At 47.1% G+C, this 16,780-nt stretch overlaps 1 protein-coding gene across 9 annotated transcripts in view; it reads left to right on the top strand.

Annotated features, from left to right (window-relative positions):
* The first annotated feature begins 1,428 nt into the window (after positions 1-1,428).
* The window catches only part of LOC126545400 (uncharacterized), a 101,558-nt gene continuing 86,206 nt past the window's right edge, over positions 1,429-16,780 (top strand). For 3 of the 9 annotated variants that reach the window (XM_050193248.3, XM_050193329.3, XM_050193344.3), the window contains exons 1-6: positions 1,530-1,590; positions 2,245-2,433; positions 4,149-4,235; positions 5,376-5,486; positions 8,556-8,757; positions 14,306-14,398. In XM_050193248.3, coding sequence (XP_050049205.1) covers positions 2,284-2,433; positions 4,149-4,235; positions 5,376-5,486; positions 8,556-8,757; positions 14,306-14,398 — 643 coding nt within the window. In that variant the 5' untranslated portion in view covers positions 1,530-1,590; positions 2,245-2,283. Of the gene's footprint in view, positions 1,450-1,524; positions 1,591-2,244; positions 2,434-4,148; positions 4,236-5,375; positions 5,487-8,555; positions 8,758-14,305; positions 14,399-16,780 lie in introns of those variants that run through there. The other 6 variants (XM_050193263.3, XM_050193274.3, XM_050193254.3 and 3 more) reach the window with 5 other exon arrangements.

Raw genomic sequence — 16,780 nt, forward strand, 5'->3', positions numbered from 1 at the left:
CTTATTAATTTTAGACAGCTGTTTTCTTCATACGTTCTTCTTTGATATTGGTCCGGCAAGTAAAGAAAAGAAAAGCAAGAACAATGAAAAAAGAAAGGGGGGGGGGGAAGCAAAGGAAGCTACGATGTTCTTCAGCTAGTGCTCTCTTCGACGATACCAGTTGAAATGTCCGGATAAGTACTTTCATTTTTGTCTACACTCGCTAAATGGTTGCAGTATTTTCGCGTTGGCGCTTCATGATGTCTTTCTGGCTCCTGCAATCGCTTCTGGCACATGCAGCCCGCAAAAGCATAGCCTTCGAGATTTGCATTTGTTACGTTCAAGGAGGATATATAAAACTTGCAATTTTTATATATCCTCCTTGGTTACGTTGAGGAAGCTGTCCTTTTTCCGAGGACTTAATTTGGGCGCTATCGGGCGCCACCTACACCTTGACTTCCGCAGCAGCATTGAGTTTCATACACAGCACAGCTTCGACATACCGTACGCCTTTGCAACGAGCGGCCCTACATGTCCACGTTAGTTGCCCCTCGAATTAGCCCACATCATAGAGTTTCTCACTATAACACCTAGAGGGTAATCTGGCGCCACCGTCTATGGGAGTTTCTTAAGGGGGCACGTGCCGTCATGGGAATGACGGTATATGTGTCTGCGAGGCTCGTTTTGGCTGGTGTTGTAAGAGGCTTCGTCTAAAACGTGAATATGGCTACGCAAATAACGCGTTTTCAAAGTAAAATCTTCATAAAATGTTTCCATTCACGCATATTACATTTTTACTCACCCATGATGCATGACCAAGCGAAGAAAAGCAAGAACAGACGACCAACTGTTTCAAAGTGAGCGCAAACTTTGTCGTCTGTTCTCTAACTTTAGCGGCCCGCTGATACTTTTTATGTAACATGTAGTCGTACACACAATAACAAGTTCTCATAGTTAAACAAAACATGCTTTCGCGTAATAATAAAGCTAAAACAGCTTTTCACGTGCTGTTCTAGTAGAAAATGAATCATTGTAACAGACGGAACGGTACTTGCCAAGCGCGTCTTCAAGGTGTCCTGTCTCTACGAGAACGATGCCAATCCGAATCCACAACATACCGGCATTCCCATGCATACCACAGCGCAGTAGCGCCAGATTTCCCTCTAGGTAATGTAGTGAGAAACTCTATGGCCCACATACAAATACAGATCTCGAAGGCCATGTCCAGCATGCTGCGGTCGCAAAAAACTACATTACCGCCTATTAGCCCCAATATCGTCAGCCAGATAGTTCAATGTTTTTTTAAACTGAAAGAAGTTATTTAGTTGACCAGTATTATTACAAAATAACATGAAAAGCTTTTGTCACTGACATAAGAGAAATAAGAAACGGCGCCTAAATTCTGACGTCACCGGCGAAAGGCTTTCTTGGTCACGTGACACACAAGCTTTTTGTGAGCGCATTTCCAAGGTAAACGTATTTGGACGTGTTTTATTGTTCTAAGATAACCGAGCGGCTCTGTGCTCGGTCTCGTCGTGTGTATGATATTTTTGCACATATTCCTGAACCGCGAGCGCCCAAAGAGTTGATGCGAATTCGTTCTAGGACTCCGTAAGCTGTTTGAAAATCGTTTTTCGTCGCGTTTGTGCGTCCGCGTACAAGGCTTAGCGCTTAAGCCTAACGTTGTGTCGCGCGGCTCGCCTCGCTTGGAGACACCGTTGTACCGCGGCTACCTCCGTCATTGCAGCGCTCCCGCCGTTATGAAACGAACCGATTCCGAAATCGATGTCGACTTACAAAACTGGCGTCTCTCAAAATGAATCACTTCGTCTGAGGTCGGCGTCTCGAGAGCCTTGTGTGCTGCGAATAGCTTTTCTTTCTCTGCCATTGAACCTGATCCCCCCCCGTGAAAGTTGAAACGCGACGGCATTTGGCCCGCGCGTTTAAGCGGCTGGCGTCGGAGGAAGCTCCTTCGAAATCATATGTGAAATTCCTCTGACTTTTGCCTTGCGTGTCTGCGTGCATTCTTTGCGAGAAAGCGACGCGCGAGAAGACGACGTAGTTTGTGCGCGCGGCGGCGAGTCCGTGTCTTTAGCGCGAAGTGCGCCGTAGGTCTAGCGCACGCGTCCGTTGTTTCTCCTGTCCGAAGCATCCTGCAGTGAGCTTCGCGTGGTTGGTGACGCATCGCCAACTTAAGCTTCGCCATCCCCGCTGTACCGACTGCTCTGACCCGTGATTCCCCCCCTTTTTTTTCTCTCCCCGCAGCTTTTGTACATAACATTTTGTACATACGGTATTCAAGTGATGAGTTCGAGTAATACACAGAGGGCGGGGAAAAGCAGCCGAGATCGAGGGAACAAGTCACCGTCGACGGCGACGACACAGTCTCCCAAGGCGGTCACTGCCACAGATGGGCATGCCAAGCCGCCCGACGGCTTCATTCCCAAAGTCCAGGTAAGTGTCCCTGCACGGTGCGTCGCGTTGGCATCGTTTTTTTTTTTTTCCTTTCTAGAACATCTCTCTTGTTCTTTTCTTTTGCAGTGTCGTCTTTTTGTTCATTTCGGTCTTGTGTAACTATTTAGAAATCGTAGTGCCATCAGGATAGGCCACGTTTGTGTTGGACCCATGACCTGTTGGGCGCCCTATAGGCAAATGAAGCAAAAGAGGGGGGAAAATGATTTAAGTTTACAAAGCTCTCGCAGAGCTTTACGTTGTGTAAGGCGCCCCTTTCGCTCGTTTTGTGAAATTCCGGCAGTGTTAACGGGAACTCTAGGTTCCAATTTTGTGCATGGTGGGTCAATAGGGTCGGTGCTTCGGGTTTATATCATTCTGACCTTGTTGAATGGAAGCGCTAGGGTCCAAAGTTGTGCATGATGGATCATTGGGGTCTGTTTCATGAGACAATGCCGAGTCAATAGACTTATTACGCTTGCCATGTTGAATGGCGTGTATACATGCACATTCTGATCACATGCCTTTACGTGTTAAGTCGCCGGCAGCAGGATGAACTGTTAGCTACACATCTGTTAATTAGTTACACATATGTTTAACACAATGTTAGGTGGTCAGCTGCAGTGTAACATCAGATATTTGCTAGTGTTCTGCAGTACTTGAAGCAGCACCATACCTCCTCTTTCTTTCTGAAAGTGCGATTCAGGAGTATTACTTGAGCAGATACATTGTAATGGTATTTTGAAACTGTGCAGTGCCTCACATGTTTCATTCTTGTTTTTGGTGAGTGCTGGCTTATGGCACAGGCAGTAAGAATCTTGTTTATAGTGTATATTCTTGCATCATGCACTGTGATGAGAAAGGTTTTGTGCTACTCACTGCAGTCGTATGCAACAAGGAAGTCGAAAAAAAGCATTATTGCAGTGTGACATTTGACCACAAGGATCCTTCAGGTGGTACTTAAAAAGGTCTGCGAGTTACAATGTCAGAGACATGTTATTGAGAAACATCTTGTTGAAAGAAGAGAGAAGTTGTGTGATATGAGACAGCCAGTCTTGTAAAGCGCTATCGGTTTGCAGTCTGCTGCATTCGCAGTGATCTAGATAAGTTGGAAACTGGGTTAATGTTCACCTGAACTGTTGTGACATTTAACCTTATGTCAGCACCTTTGCCTCCAGCAGGCAAAAGGTGTTTTTTCGTTTATGATACTCTTGTGTATTTCCTGTAGTTGAAATACGGGCAGCTTCGAGTACACTTTTCAGCTGTGGCCATTGTGTTGTGTTGGTTTTTTCCTTTGCGTTTTGTGCATTGAAGAACACAAATCCCGCAGCTACATATCGACAAAAGCTATGACAAAGAAGCATATACTGGAGAATGTGCAATGCAAGTGGGTTAATTTTGGTGCCCGCCATTGTAAACGTGCTAAACCAGGAAATTGTAAGGACCGAGAATATTTGAGCATGATTCTACAATGCTCAACCTTATCTTAGGACTTTTCCAGTTAGTGGCCCGTTAGAGAGATGTGTGAAAGGTTTAAGTGCCCAGTTGGCAATCCTGTAGCATTTATCGTAAACTTATAGGAGGGTGTTGCCGGTTGCCAGAGTCTGACTTTCTATAGGAGCTTGACAACCCTCCTAAAGCTCCTTGTGTTGTAATACTGTTGGCGAAAATGCCGCAAAGGGTCTTCTCAAGACTGATGTGGCCTTGTTTTTGTGCAGCCAACTCCCGAGCAGATCCGGCTGGCACAGATTATCAATGACCCAACGAAGCAAGATGATCCAGACATCAGGAACAAAGTCAACCAGGTGAGTCCTTTGCCATTCTGATAGGGCAACTTTACCCATGCAGGATTCCATTATGCAAGGAAGCTGTATTGCTCTAACAAGTGCACCGGTTTGCCTCCTGTTGGACAAGTGCCAGCATAGCTGGCTATGCAAATGCCTTGAGCTGTAGGATTTTTTTTTTTTTTTTTGTGACTGTTGGCAGCATAAAAATTGTGCTTCTGGATTGTCTGCATTCACTCCAATCCACAGCGGGGAAGGCAATGCACTTCATGCATTCAAGACTGCTTTCTTTTGGCAATTTCGCATATTCTTCTTTTGTTTTCTGAAGTTGCGCTAAACTTGGCTATTATTTGCCCGACAATGTGGTCACACAGTGTGGGCAAACTGCACAGTGAGACCTCCACAATCGGTTGCTTTCAAACAGTTCAAGGACTAAAGTGGGTACGTGAGTAAACTTGCTCCCTGCTTAACCTTTTATGGGCTACCCAGCTGGTGACACCAGCTTGCAGCATCATCAGTTGTCATAAGTAGCAGCCTGAATATCACACCTAGACAGATTTAGACTTATTCATAACTTATAAGTGTCCCCTCGTCGCCTCTATCTGGCCACATTGAAGGGGACCTGGAGAAGCAAAAAAGGCTTGCACTAACTGAAGACCTTGTTTCAATCAAGCTGGCTCCATAATGCATCGAAAACATAGCAGGCCAACTGCAATATTGTGTTGTCAGAGTTGAATCTTTGCAAGTCAGCAGCACTCTTGATGTATGAATAGGTGTTTTAACATTTACTTGAACAGAAAATACTGCTCTTCGCAGTTGCGGCTTCAGTTGTCTAAGCAAGTACTTGAGGTTCCTTAAAGTTTGTTGAGTTGACTGTGTGCTGTTATGACGTAATAATGGAAGTCTATTACTGCAGTCTTCAAAAAGGATAAATGTAAGTGTCCTTTATCTCAAACAGGTTCTTCTGATTGCTTGCATTTATTTAGAGGAGCTTTGCGTTCAATTTGAACCATTCAAGTCTTGAAATTTGTGAGGCAATTAATTTTACCTCTGCGTATGTAAACTGGTACAGGAAACAGAATAGTGCAATCCCAGTGCCATTGCAGTATTATCTTGGTGTGTGTGTGTGTGTGTGTACTCATTGTCATTATTTCACTGCAGGTGATGGAGGTGACAGGCCAGTCCAGTGATGCAGTCGTGATAGCACTGCATGACTGCGACAATGACCCCGCACGAGCCATCACTATGCTGATTGAAGGCAACAAGCAGGAGGTCAGTGTCGGATGCTTCCTATGGTGTTTTGACAGTTTTGTGGAGCATGTCCAGGATCATGCACAAAGTTAGTTCAGGGTGACTATTAACCCTTTCGCTGTCGGACCTTTCTGGCCGTGGCGCACCCCCAGTGTCGGCTTGGTTTCAGGGAACGAGCATAACAGGGAATGAACACAGCAATTTATTTTTGATTATGATTGGTATACAAATAACGTAGTCAATGCTATATGCACATTTCAGTATTCTGCAGCTGCTGTTAGTAAACATCATCAGCAGCAGCAGCCTGACTATAAAATCCGTTCAACATCCGAATCTGACGATGCGGAACCCCCTTCCTCGCATGCGACTCTGTCAGAGACCGAATCCGAGCTCGGCTCGTATTCTAAATCGGAATTGAGCCACCGCACCAATGAGCAGACGAAGGTCCCGCGCGCTCAGCCATCCGAAAGTAACCGCGCGCTGGGATGGGAGGATGCGCTTTCAGTCGCCCGCACAACGGAGAGAAATGGGACGTTGTGTTGCGTGATCAAGAAGACAGAGGGAGATGGAAAAAAGCTAAACTTAAGTTCGAAGGGCTTTACGTTTACTGCTGCAAGTCGCAAGCAAGGGTTCGGCGAGAGAGCGAGAGCAGCAATCGAGTCACTTTTCGGAGAGGCAACAGCACGTGCGCCTGAACTTGACGCGGCGTAGCAGACACACCAACAGAAAAAAAATAAAAACCTTCAAACCAGCGGAGATGGCCGAACAACCCTTGAACCCATAACCACAGGCACACGACGCGAACACCACTCAGCAAAGAGAAAGTGGGGAGTGGCAGTCTTCAATACATGGGTTAACACAGGTCGGGGAGAATATACGAACTTGTAGAAAGAGTCAACAGATGGCGTGGCCAATTCAGGAGCGCCAGCGTTGCGCTCAGGCGCGAAATTTTGAACGCACGATAGAGAACGGATAGAGAACGTACCGGTACGTCAGTGACACCGTGGGGGGGAAGCGCGATGACGTACCGGTACGTCCGTGACAGCGAAAGGGTTAACCAGGAAAGCCAGGAATTCTCAGGGATTTTGAATAGTCTGGAAAAACTCTGGGAATTTTTGCTTCAATCAGGGAAAATTAGCAGTCATTTTATTGAACGGGGGACAGAAGTCGCCCTAGTGCTGGCTTGTGTAAGAGAGGAATCGTAACAAATTGTCTTTGACGCTGTGTCATCTGCTGGAGGAGTTGCCAGTGCACAGTCGACAGATTTTCTGGACACCACATTTTAGGGAAATGCCCGATAATTCGGATGGCTTCGCGGCACCACCATGTGCCCCATAGTCGGTGTATAAAAACGTCTCTAATTTCACGTGCAAGAACCCTTCGCTGTCCGATTTTCCGGACTTATTGCCGTGACGGCAGGTCTGAAACTGCATTAATCAAAGCCAACATCGCTGTTTTGATTATCTTGCCGCCTCAAATAAGCGCTCTCACACGCAGATCCACTGGCAGCCGTAGCCGCCACCGCGGCAACACGAGGCTTAGCTGCTTCGACGTTCGCTATTAAGTTTCTTGCCGTTCGGTGCCGTGTTTTGTGTTGAAAGAATTCGCCGCTGTCAGTAACGGCACCGACTCCGCCTTTGTAATCCTCACGATTGGCTTCGAAGCTTAGAAAGTATGGCGCGTTGCATAATGACGGTTCCCGAATGACAGCTTCGCCTCAGCACAGGGACGTTACACGGTGAAGCATACATAAAGTATTGTGGTGAAGCTTAACAAGCGTGCCAAGGGGCAATTGTCACGGGACACAGTACATATTCCATAATTATACACGCATGCACCCACCGTGTCTTGTCACAGTACGAGCAGTGATATGCCTAATAGGTGTACAGAGCTTTTTCGGACGTGCCTGTGAGGATTTGAGCCCATAAGGGCAGTAAAAGACATGCATCCATTTTTTCGGACTGCCCGTTTGATTTTTCGAACGTTTTCGTAGCCCCTAGGGATTCCCAAAAATCTGATGACTGTACAACTGACCAAGAGGGTGCTTCACATGGTTCGTGGGGCGAACGCGCGGCGAAACGAGGGCAAGAAAAGAAATGACCGTCGCATACAGGAATGATCGGGAAAGGAACTGTGCTGCCTCTACTTTGAACGAGCTTGAGCTAAAAAAGCAAGTGTTGGCTGACGCAAAGATGCAGGTGATCCTCATCCAAACCAAAATAAACTCTTCAAAGCAGTGAAACACAAAATGGAGACATTGTGCGTGGGCTGAGAGTATGTGAGAATAGTTGAGGTTGACTTTCCAGCTGCTGAGAAAATTTCACTTGTGACAAAGTCCAGGCCTAATACCAATGATCTTGCTATGACTTGATAGAAATTAGCTCATTTTCGAAAATATTTGCTTCTGTATACATCTCTATTCATTCGTACTTGAACATGTTCAACTCGATTTGCAATGGTCTTTACCATTTTTCTTTTTCGAAGATATTTGCTGTGCATTTTACTATCCCCTCCCTTCAATTTTCTATTTGGAATAAAGTAAGCACTACTCCTTGCTATTCAAACTGGATGTTTTTTTTTTTCTTAAAATGCTTACTTGAGAGTGACAGCATCGGGCGACATTGGTGTCAGCCTGTCTTGACATAAAGTTCTGTGTCACTCAGGGAAAACCTGGAAAACTCGGGGAATTTGAAAATGTCAGCTTGTTAGACACCCTGTAGTGTGTGCTTATGGTCTATGTGGATGAAAGTTTTGGATGCGTGTTTATGCTGCTTCCTTCATGTACCTACCGCATGTTTGTTCTGTGCGAGTTGATTGGTGTGAATGCCCGAGATTTTTGAGGCCAGTAATGTCACCAAGCTCTGCATTGCTTGCATTTGCATGCAGATATCAAAACCTGGTGCAGGAACTTTGGGTTTTATTCCATGTGGCATTGGTGTTACAAGTGCATACTGCAATTTTTAAGCAGGCATTATCACCTTGCAATCACAGGAGAAAGGCCCAACATTAGACGATGCCAGGCATGCATAGGGCTCTTCCTGCTTTTTATGTGCATGTGAGCTGCTGTGCTAAACGGCTTTCCCATCACAGGGCGAGTGGGAGACTCGGGGCAAAAAGAAGAAGCCGGTAAAGGAGGGCAATCAGCAGCAGCAGCAGCAACAGAAAGGGGACCAAGGTGGCCCCGCGAGCAGCAACAAGGAGAACCGTGGGGGGCCTCGCGGGGAGGGCGGCCCCCCACGCAACGTGCCTAGAGGGTCTGGTGGTGGCCGTGGAGGAGGTCGCGGAGGAAGCTGTAAGTGTAGCACTATGCATTGCGTTGCTTATTGAAATGCTCTAGCCACTTATCTGTAGCCGAGCAGGCTTGCATTCGTAACATTAAAGTTCTAAAAAGCAGATGATGATGAAAAGCCTATCCCAAGAGAGCTGTGGTAATGCCTCTTGTCTGTTGTGTGGCACCTGCCCTCTAGATTTGCACATAACTGTAGAAAAATTGTGTATTTTGTGCCAATGGGAAGTACTATTGCTTAGGGATGTTAGGGAGGCATTAGTGATGCCACTGTTTGAATGCAACTGTCGTATTCACACGGATGGGCTGTCCAACACTTGGACAGTAGAATCTCGTTACAATGAACTTCGCGGGACCGACGAATTTAATTCGTTAATTTGAATTATCATAGTACTGAAAAATCAATATTTTCATGTCAGTAATGTAATGCAACGAAAATTACGTACCTTTGCAGCAGATGCGCGTGTTCGTACGTAAATAATAAATGAGAACGCTGGGCACTGTTTAACTACAATTTATTGCTTGAAGTCTGTAATCTTCTGGCGAGTAGACAGCAAGCGCTGCAGGACGAACGCCTCCACATTCTCGACCTTCCTCTGAACGTCATCAGGGAAATCTTTACAGTGCCCGAGGAATGGTCTTTTCTAGAAAAACTAAAACATCCAAGCTGGAAACAGTCTCTTCCTCTTCGTGTGTTGATCCAGTGTCGGCATAGTCTTCGTCACTACTGCAATTTTCTTGCTCACGCACTTTATTCACGTTGTCTTCGTTGGTGAGCTCCGCGGATGTAGTCACTGCCATTGTAATCATCGAAGGTCACTGCGGTGTCGATGGGGAGCTTCTCGGTAAGCTCATTCCAAAGTTCTGTGTTGAGCTCCTCTGTGTCCTCGCAGTCTTGTGGTGTAGGTGAAGCCTTCAGGAGGGGATGTGGCTTTGATGTCAATCAGTCTGGGCTGCTACCACCATAAAAAAAATGCCGCAGACTCATCGGAATCTGTTGAAATTCGTCGTTTCCAGAGGGCATCTGTGCACGATGTCGATGCCTAGTTGGAAGCTACGAGCGCTCATCACGCTCAACTGAAAGGAGCTTTAAAAATTTGTCCACGGTGGAGAAAAGAAGCACAAAAGTGAAACTAGAAAAGTACAGTCGAACCTCGATATATCGAACAGCGCGGTGATCGCAAAATAGTTCGATATAGCCAGAATTCGATATATAAAATCACGTAGAAAACGCGTGAAAAACTAGCGCAAATCAATCAATGAACCAATTGTGGCGCAATAGATACTCACATGAAGCTTCAAACAAAGTATTTATTTAGTTCGCTGAAAGTACTGAAGCAGCGTAGCCGGCTTCATATTGGCAACCGCGTGCTTGACCACGGCGTCCTCAACATAGTCCAAACGGTCCACAATAGACAGTCCAGTGCCTTCTATTGCGCCGCAGTAGCGGCGTACAACGGCCAAAGCAGCTACAGCCTCAGTTGCAGTCGGGAGCGGGGCAACATCAGCGCTTGCTGGATCAGCCTCGGCAGCGTCTTCGTTTGGCCGCTCAGCAGTCACTTCTGCACGATCTCCACGGCTGTTAACTCCGCCACTGTTCCGGTGCAGTCGTCACCGCCAACGAAGTACGCAATGCACATGATGTGTGGCTCAGCACCGACAAAGCGCTCCAACTGGCTCCACGGCCGCCTCGATCACGCGCGCACGGCGGGGGCAAGCCTCGCCGTGCGCGCGTGATCGAGGCGGCTTGCCCCGCCGTGCGCGCATAGGTGCGCGCGTGATCGCGGCGGCCGTGCTGGCTCCAAGCCGCCGCGTGTGTACGCCGCTACGTTCAAATGGCGCCCTCGGCGCAACCGATGTGGGCAGCTGTCGTACGCAGCAGTCTGGAACGCCGATCGCGCCGCCGCCATCTTCGAGTTGTTGCGGGAAAGCTCGCCTCATGTCAACAGAGCGCACTTGGTCTGGGGCGGCGGAGTTCGATGTACCCATTTTACATCCGGCCCCGTTCGAAATAAAGAATTAAAAATGCATGCGATTTTTCATGTGATATAGAAATTGTTCGATATACGCAATAATTCGATATATCCGTGTTCGATATATCGAGGTTTGACTGTAGTTCCTCTTAGATGCGGTGATGACTGGCTGTCCGAAAGCGTCCCGAGCGAGGCTGTCAATGGGTATAGGCACGGACAGGAAAGTGCTAAACAGCCCATTATCATACGTGGACGAGTTGACGTGCCACAAATTTAAAGGTATCTCAGCTTGCAAGACACAGTGGGCTTAGATGGTGTTTCTCGTGAGTACTATCAAAGTGCACTTGTGGCTTGCAGTAGTTTTGCCATATGAAAAGCCCAATTTAACAGTGCTCCAAGGGGGATGGGGTTGGAATCATTTTAGCCAACCATGGAAACTGTTTAGGAACCCCTGCTGTAACCGATAAGCCCTTAGTCAAGCTGAACTCTCTTATGCAATAAGAGGTGAATTTGCATTGGTTGGCGACTTGATGTTTGAATTTGATCCATGGGATCTGTCATACTGCCTTTACCTCCCCAATGACGAACTTACTGTGACTTTCGTTCTCCTGAGAATAGATAGCTGAATGACTTGCTATTTATCCGAGGGGAGTGTGGCAGCTAAATTTGACACCCCATGTTTCTCAAAAGATAGAGTGCACCGTGAAGTCAACTTTCATCTTAGCCAAGGCATTGCAAGCTGCTTCTGTTTGCGTTGTATTACATCACAGCAGATTCAGCAAATGCTGTGATTTTTGTCAGATACACTGGCCTCTTGCAGCAATAGTGGTCCTTCATTGGCATAGAGATAGGTGCTGCAACTTTCATGGGAAAAGCATTCAGAGTGCTCAAATAGCTCATCCTGTGGAGGAAGACACTAGTAGGGGTGACGGAGTTGTCGAAATCAACTTCCTTATCGATTTTGATGAAAATTGGCCGCAGTACAGTCAAACTTCCTCACTTCAAACGTTTCAGAAATCCCCTACTGACCGCTTACAGTTATAATGTAAAAATATACCAGTACTACTAAATTCAGAATAATGCACAATGATCGTTATTCAATTTCCGTGTCATGCAAACAACGCCTCAGCACTACAAATAAATATTACGAAATCTGGGCATTCTTAGATTTCCGTGTATCCTTCACGGCAGCCGGAAGAGTAGGCTAGCAAACAGGGCGCAGAAAGCGGACACTGCGAACACTTGTGAAAACCTGTGACATCGGAGGAGAAAAACACAGAAGGGTGGGAGGGTACGTTCTCTTTCCTTATTTTTTACCCTATTGTGGAGCCAATGACTCATCAAGTTTCACGAGTGGATCTCTTCCTTCTTTCGCTTTTCATGCATGTGTGTCTACGCTTTTTTCTGCAGCCATACCAGCTACACATGTGGAGAAATGTAACCTCCTTGCTTGCCGTATGGCACTTTCCAGACAGTGTCGTTTGCATACGCTTGCATTTTGGTATAGTTAAAGTGAACACCAAATTAGTGTGCAAGCACGGATTACAACTTGGTTCCGGTATATGAAGGTCTGGAGAATATTATTTTATAAATGTTTCTGTGAAATAGATTTTTTTTTCTCTATGCGGCGCTGCTCTGCCAATTGCGGCATTCAGGCTCTCTTTGTGAGATCCATACATTGGGCTAACGTTGTGGAGCACTCGCAGTGGCGATCCACTACTCCGTCAGCCATGGTGGCCCATGCTCCACGCTCCTTTCGCACTGAAAAGGAAGTGAACTGCTCTCTCCAGTGCCATCAAGCATGAAGAGCTCCGCGGCGCATGCGACATGTAGCACTGTGTGGGACTGGAACATTGGAAAATCAAATACAGTCGCCGACCGTTTATTCGGACCTCACGGGGACTGCGAAAATGTGCGAATAAACAGGTGTCCGAAAAAACAGATTAAGAAAAAAAATTAAATCCTTTATTTCCACGCACTTATTCGGGCTCGGCAGTAGGCTTGGAAGAAATCGTGAATGCGCCGTTGCACGCTGTTCCGTTTACGCGCAATCAGATAAGCCTGAATCTCGGAGAGGGTCGTACGGTCACTATTAGCGGCTGAAAGCACAGTCACTGCTTGTACTACAGGCTCCGCATGCGACGGCAGCGTAGCACATGGTGCGTCATCTTCCGACTCAGAGTCGTCGTCCGACGGTGCAGCAGAAACCTGACGAATGATCTCGCCGTCGTCGAGTTCTGCTCATGTCAGCACCTATGAAACTGTCAAATGAGACGGTGTCCGGAATCGCAATGCAACCACTGCGCAGGTCTCGGCAGAACATTTTCCGCGTCAGTAGGGAGCACATCGGAAGGCGACAAGTCTTAGGCCTCCCGGCACCCGCTTGCCGGCATTCCCCAGCGCAGTCTGCGCGGGCACTGTCGGCGCCATTAGACCCTTGACGCGATGTTTACGTATGCCGCGTTGGCTCACCGAAACCTCGACACAGCACACAAAGCAAACACCACCGTGCCGACACCAGTCGCACAAACGAAAAACGCGGCCTGCTCGCAGCGTCTTGCGCGAAGAAACAAATCAGCTGCTGGATTGTCTTGACATGGCTTACTAAGCTGAAACCGGAACTGCTGCAGAGCCACTCAATCTCAGGCAGAAACGATGATGATGAGCGGGGATTTCCAGTAGCGCCACTTCGTGGGGCAGCAAGGAAGCTCCGTGCAAAACAAAAATGGCGCTCAGCAAGTCGAACCATGCACCGGTCAGAGTCGGTGCATGGTGCTCTCGACCGAGTTGGCTCAAGGAGTGTCCGAAAAATCAGACGAGAGGTTGCAAGGTGTCCGAACTTTCGGCAGTTGTTATACATTATGGTCTATGGGAAGAATGGCGGTGCCGCGAGGCTGACCGAATAATCGGGCATGTCCGAATTTTCGGAGTCCGGAAAATCGGTCGGCGACTGTAGTGGAGATTTGATTCACGAATCGAATTATTTGAAAGTTCACTATTGGATTCAACTGGTGATATTCATGCACACCTCTAGTTAAAACCTACTGGTAGCCATGCTCACTAGACCAAATCTACAAGGGCAGGACTGCATTTATTTTGGGGCCGGCAAGGGTCTTAAATGCGTTGCATAATCACTGGTTTTCTTCAGTCAGATTCACCCTGTCATGCGGAGAAGCATACATAAAATGTAGTGAAGCATATCAATAGTGGTGAAGGGGTCACTGCCACAAAACAAGACGTGTTCCTTAATTATGCACGCATGCGCCGTCCCCAGTCATAGTACAAGCGCCGAGACATCTAATTGTACTGGCAGCCATTCGGAGCTGTTTCCAGTGTTGGTGTGGTGGTTTGCAGTCTTCCTCACTGTTAAGTTTTTCCAGCTGTTACTTTTCTTTTCTTCTTCTTCTTCTGCGGTCCCTTGAAAATTGTATCAGTGGGGTTCCACTCTATTGACATTTTATCAAAAGGTCTAAAAATAAATATTTGCACAAGCCTGCCGTTTAAAAATGCATTTAGACCAGCTACTCAAAAGTGTCCAATTGCATCCCCCTTTTAACCATGTATTTTGGTGTTTGTTGCAGGGAAGAATAAGGAAATTGAGAAGAACGAACGAAACTTGGAAGACGGACGTTCTGGCGAGCGGACTGGCGACATGCGGCCACGGGGAGGCAGCCGTGAGTGGTGCCATGCTTTGTCCTTTTGCAGCTATTGTTGTGGTTGTGTTTTACACCCCTCTGCATTCTGGCATGCTAAGAAAGCAACTGCAGATTACCAATCTGAATTGACTGTTTCACTTTGGATACTCTGTCGTTAAGGGGGGAGGAGGGGATCAGAATTAACTTTTTTGTTTCTTGACAGAAAGGGCTGAAATTTGGCACACACACTGCACATTGCAATAAAGAGACAAATCTAAAATTTCATTAGGATATCTTAATTAGTTTTTGTTTTATAGGAATTTATAAGTTCCTTGCTTGTGGAAAGCCTGGCACAGTAACGAAACATGATAGGGAGATGGGAATACTTTGCATGTTTGCCCAGATGTCTAATCTACATCAAGACAGTGTTCGATTGTTTTTTTAGTGTGCTAATAATTTTTTGCTCAACATAACATGCACATGACTGTGCTTCACTGCATGGAGCCATGTAGTAATTGTGAAATAATTAAATAATGGAAAGATAAAGAAACATTTCAGGACTGTCTTTAAGTGCAGCACAGCTTGTGGATCACAGCAAAACAAACTGGGCCAAAATCGGTCCAGCCATTGTTGTGCTACGCTTTCCACGAGCGAGGTGATTGACAAAAAAATGCAATTGAGAAAACTGGCTGCAAAGTTTTAAAAGCACTGCAAATTTATTAAAAAGCACCAGGGCTGTAATATTTTGAATCATTGCTGTCAGGCATCTTCTTACACCTTTGCCTCATTGTTTGGTGGGCTTTGGATGCCTTCTTCAGGCGTTCTTTATCCTTTTCTTGCGCCGTCTGGAGTAGTGCATGACCACCATTTTCATTGCCAGACCGAGCCTGGTATCGCACTGCACACCCACAGAACGCTGTTGGCATCTTGGGCACAGAGTTTTAGCGATCAAAGAGTTCATCGCGGAAACAGGCATAATAATGAATTCAGTCACAAGGGGCCGAAATTTGTTCTTGGCATTGCTGCTTCCGCTCAGTCGCGGACACTGCGCGAAGGGAGTCGCGAACGCTGCATGCTTGCGCTTCTGCAGTCACCGCTGACACAAAACGCGGCTCGAGGCGCCTTGAGTCGCCATACAGTATGTAGCTCGTCGACGGTTGAAGCTTACTCGCAGGCTTCGTGTCCCTGTCGCACGATGCATCGGAAACGCACACCGTCTCTGCCGGCGATGGAGACCTTCGACCCGCGTCGCCTCCAACAACGCGATCTCGGTTGCCGACTCGCGCGGCCGTAAGCACAGGTGCGAGAGCCTCCGTTGGCACGTCTTCCGGTGGCTTGGTTATCAGTGTCGATGTCACAGGGCGATTGTCGGCTTCGCTGCTGGAATCGCACGGTGCAAGATAACGCGGCACGTTATCCGCGTGTTCAGTCGGGTTCTCCGCTTCCCCCGCTGGCCGCCGTCTTTTTCTCGCCGTAGGAGGCTTGCGCTTCCGTTTTCCGAAGGCATGCTTCATTTAAAAGTTCTTTTCGAATGAGCGACGATCGATCACTGACCTGGGAGCTTTCATAAATGCGAATTCTGCGAGTGTCAAACGAAGAACGATGCTGGCGTGGTTTTCAAAGCAGACAATTGCGGTCCGCTGTGGTTGCCAGCTTGCCCGCTGCTGCAGCAGCAACCAATGGCGAGACGCCTTTCAGTACGGCAACCAATCGGATGCCCGCTTTCATCGCAGGGCCCGTGTGACTGCCTCTAGCAGACCCGCGCTTCTTTTGTGTTTGTGTGTTTATTACAAGATGGCGACGACCGAAGAATTCAGAAATGGAATGGCGAAACTTCGAGCTTTCAAACGATACCAAGATGGCGGCGTTCGGTGGCGGGAAAGACGAGTTAGGGCTCCGCGAACTGCGGTGATTTTACGCGATTTAAAGCTGTTTTCTCGCCCTACGCACTGATAAATTAATTTTTTTTGGGGCACTTTCAGTGCGTTTTTAGACAAACCATTTTGATGCAATGTAGATTAGGCATTGCAGATACCGAAACGTGTCGTTGCCAAAAATCGATCTTTTTTCCGATTTTCGCGATCTGATCCCCGCGTCCCCCCTTAACAGGCGGGCGCATGGACGAGGTGTTGGAAGCAATACCTTTCTTCGCCTTTTGTACAAGTGCTCCAGAAGTGCACGTCAGGGCCCTAGGGATGTCACTAGGCTGCGAAACGGACAAGTGTTAAGGGGAGGCGCTCCTCAGTAACTATTTTTAAATATTAATGCTAGACTAATGAAAATTGTACCGCTTATAGATCTTGATATCCTTATTCCAAATCTGTTTTTAGTTTTAGGATAGCTCGATGGTTTCATGCTGTAAGTGCCATGCATAAGTGAGAAACAGTGCATGTTTGTGCAGCTTATGGACATAGCAATTAG

Source organism: Dermacentor andersoni, chromosome 3, assembly GCF_023375885.2.
Source record: "Dermacentor andersoni chromosome 3, qqDerAnde1_hic_scaffold, whole genome shotgun sequence".
NCBI classification, from domain to species: domain Eukaryota; kingdom Metazoa; phylum Arthropoda; class Arachnida; order Ixodida; family Ixodidae; genus Dermacentor; species Dermacentor andersoni.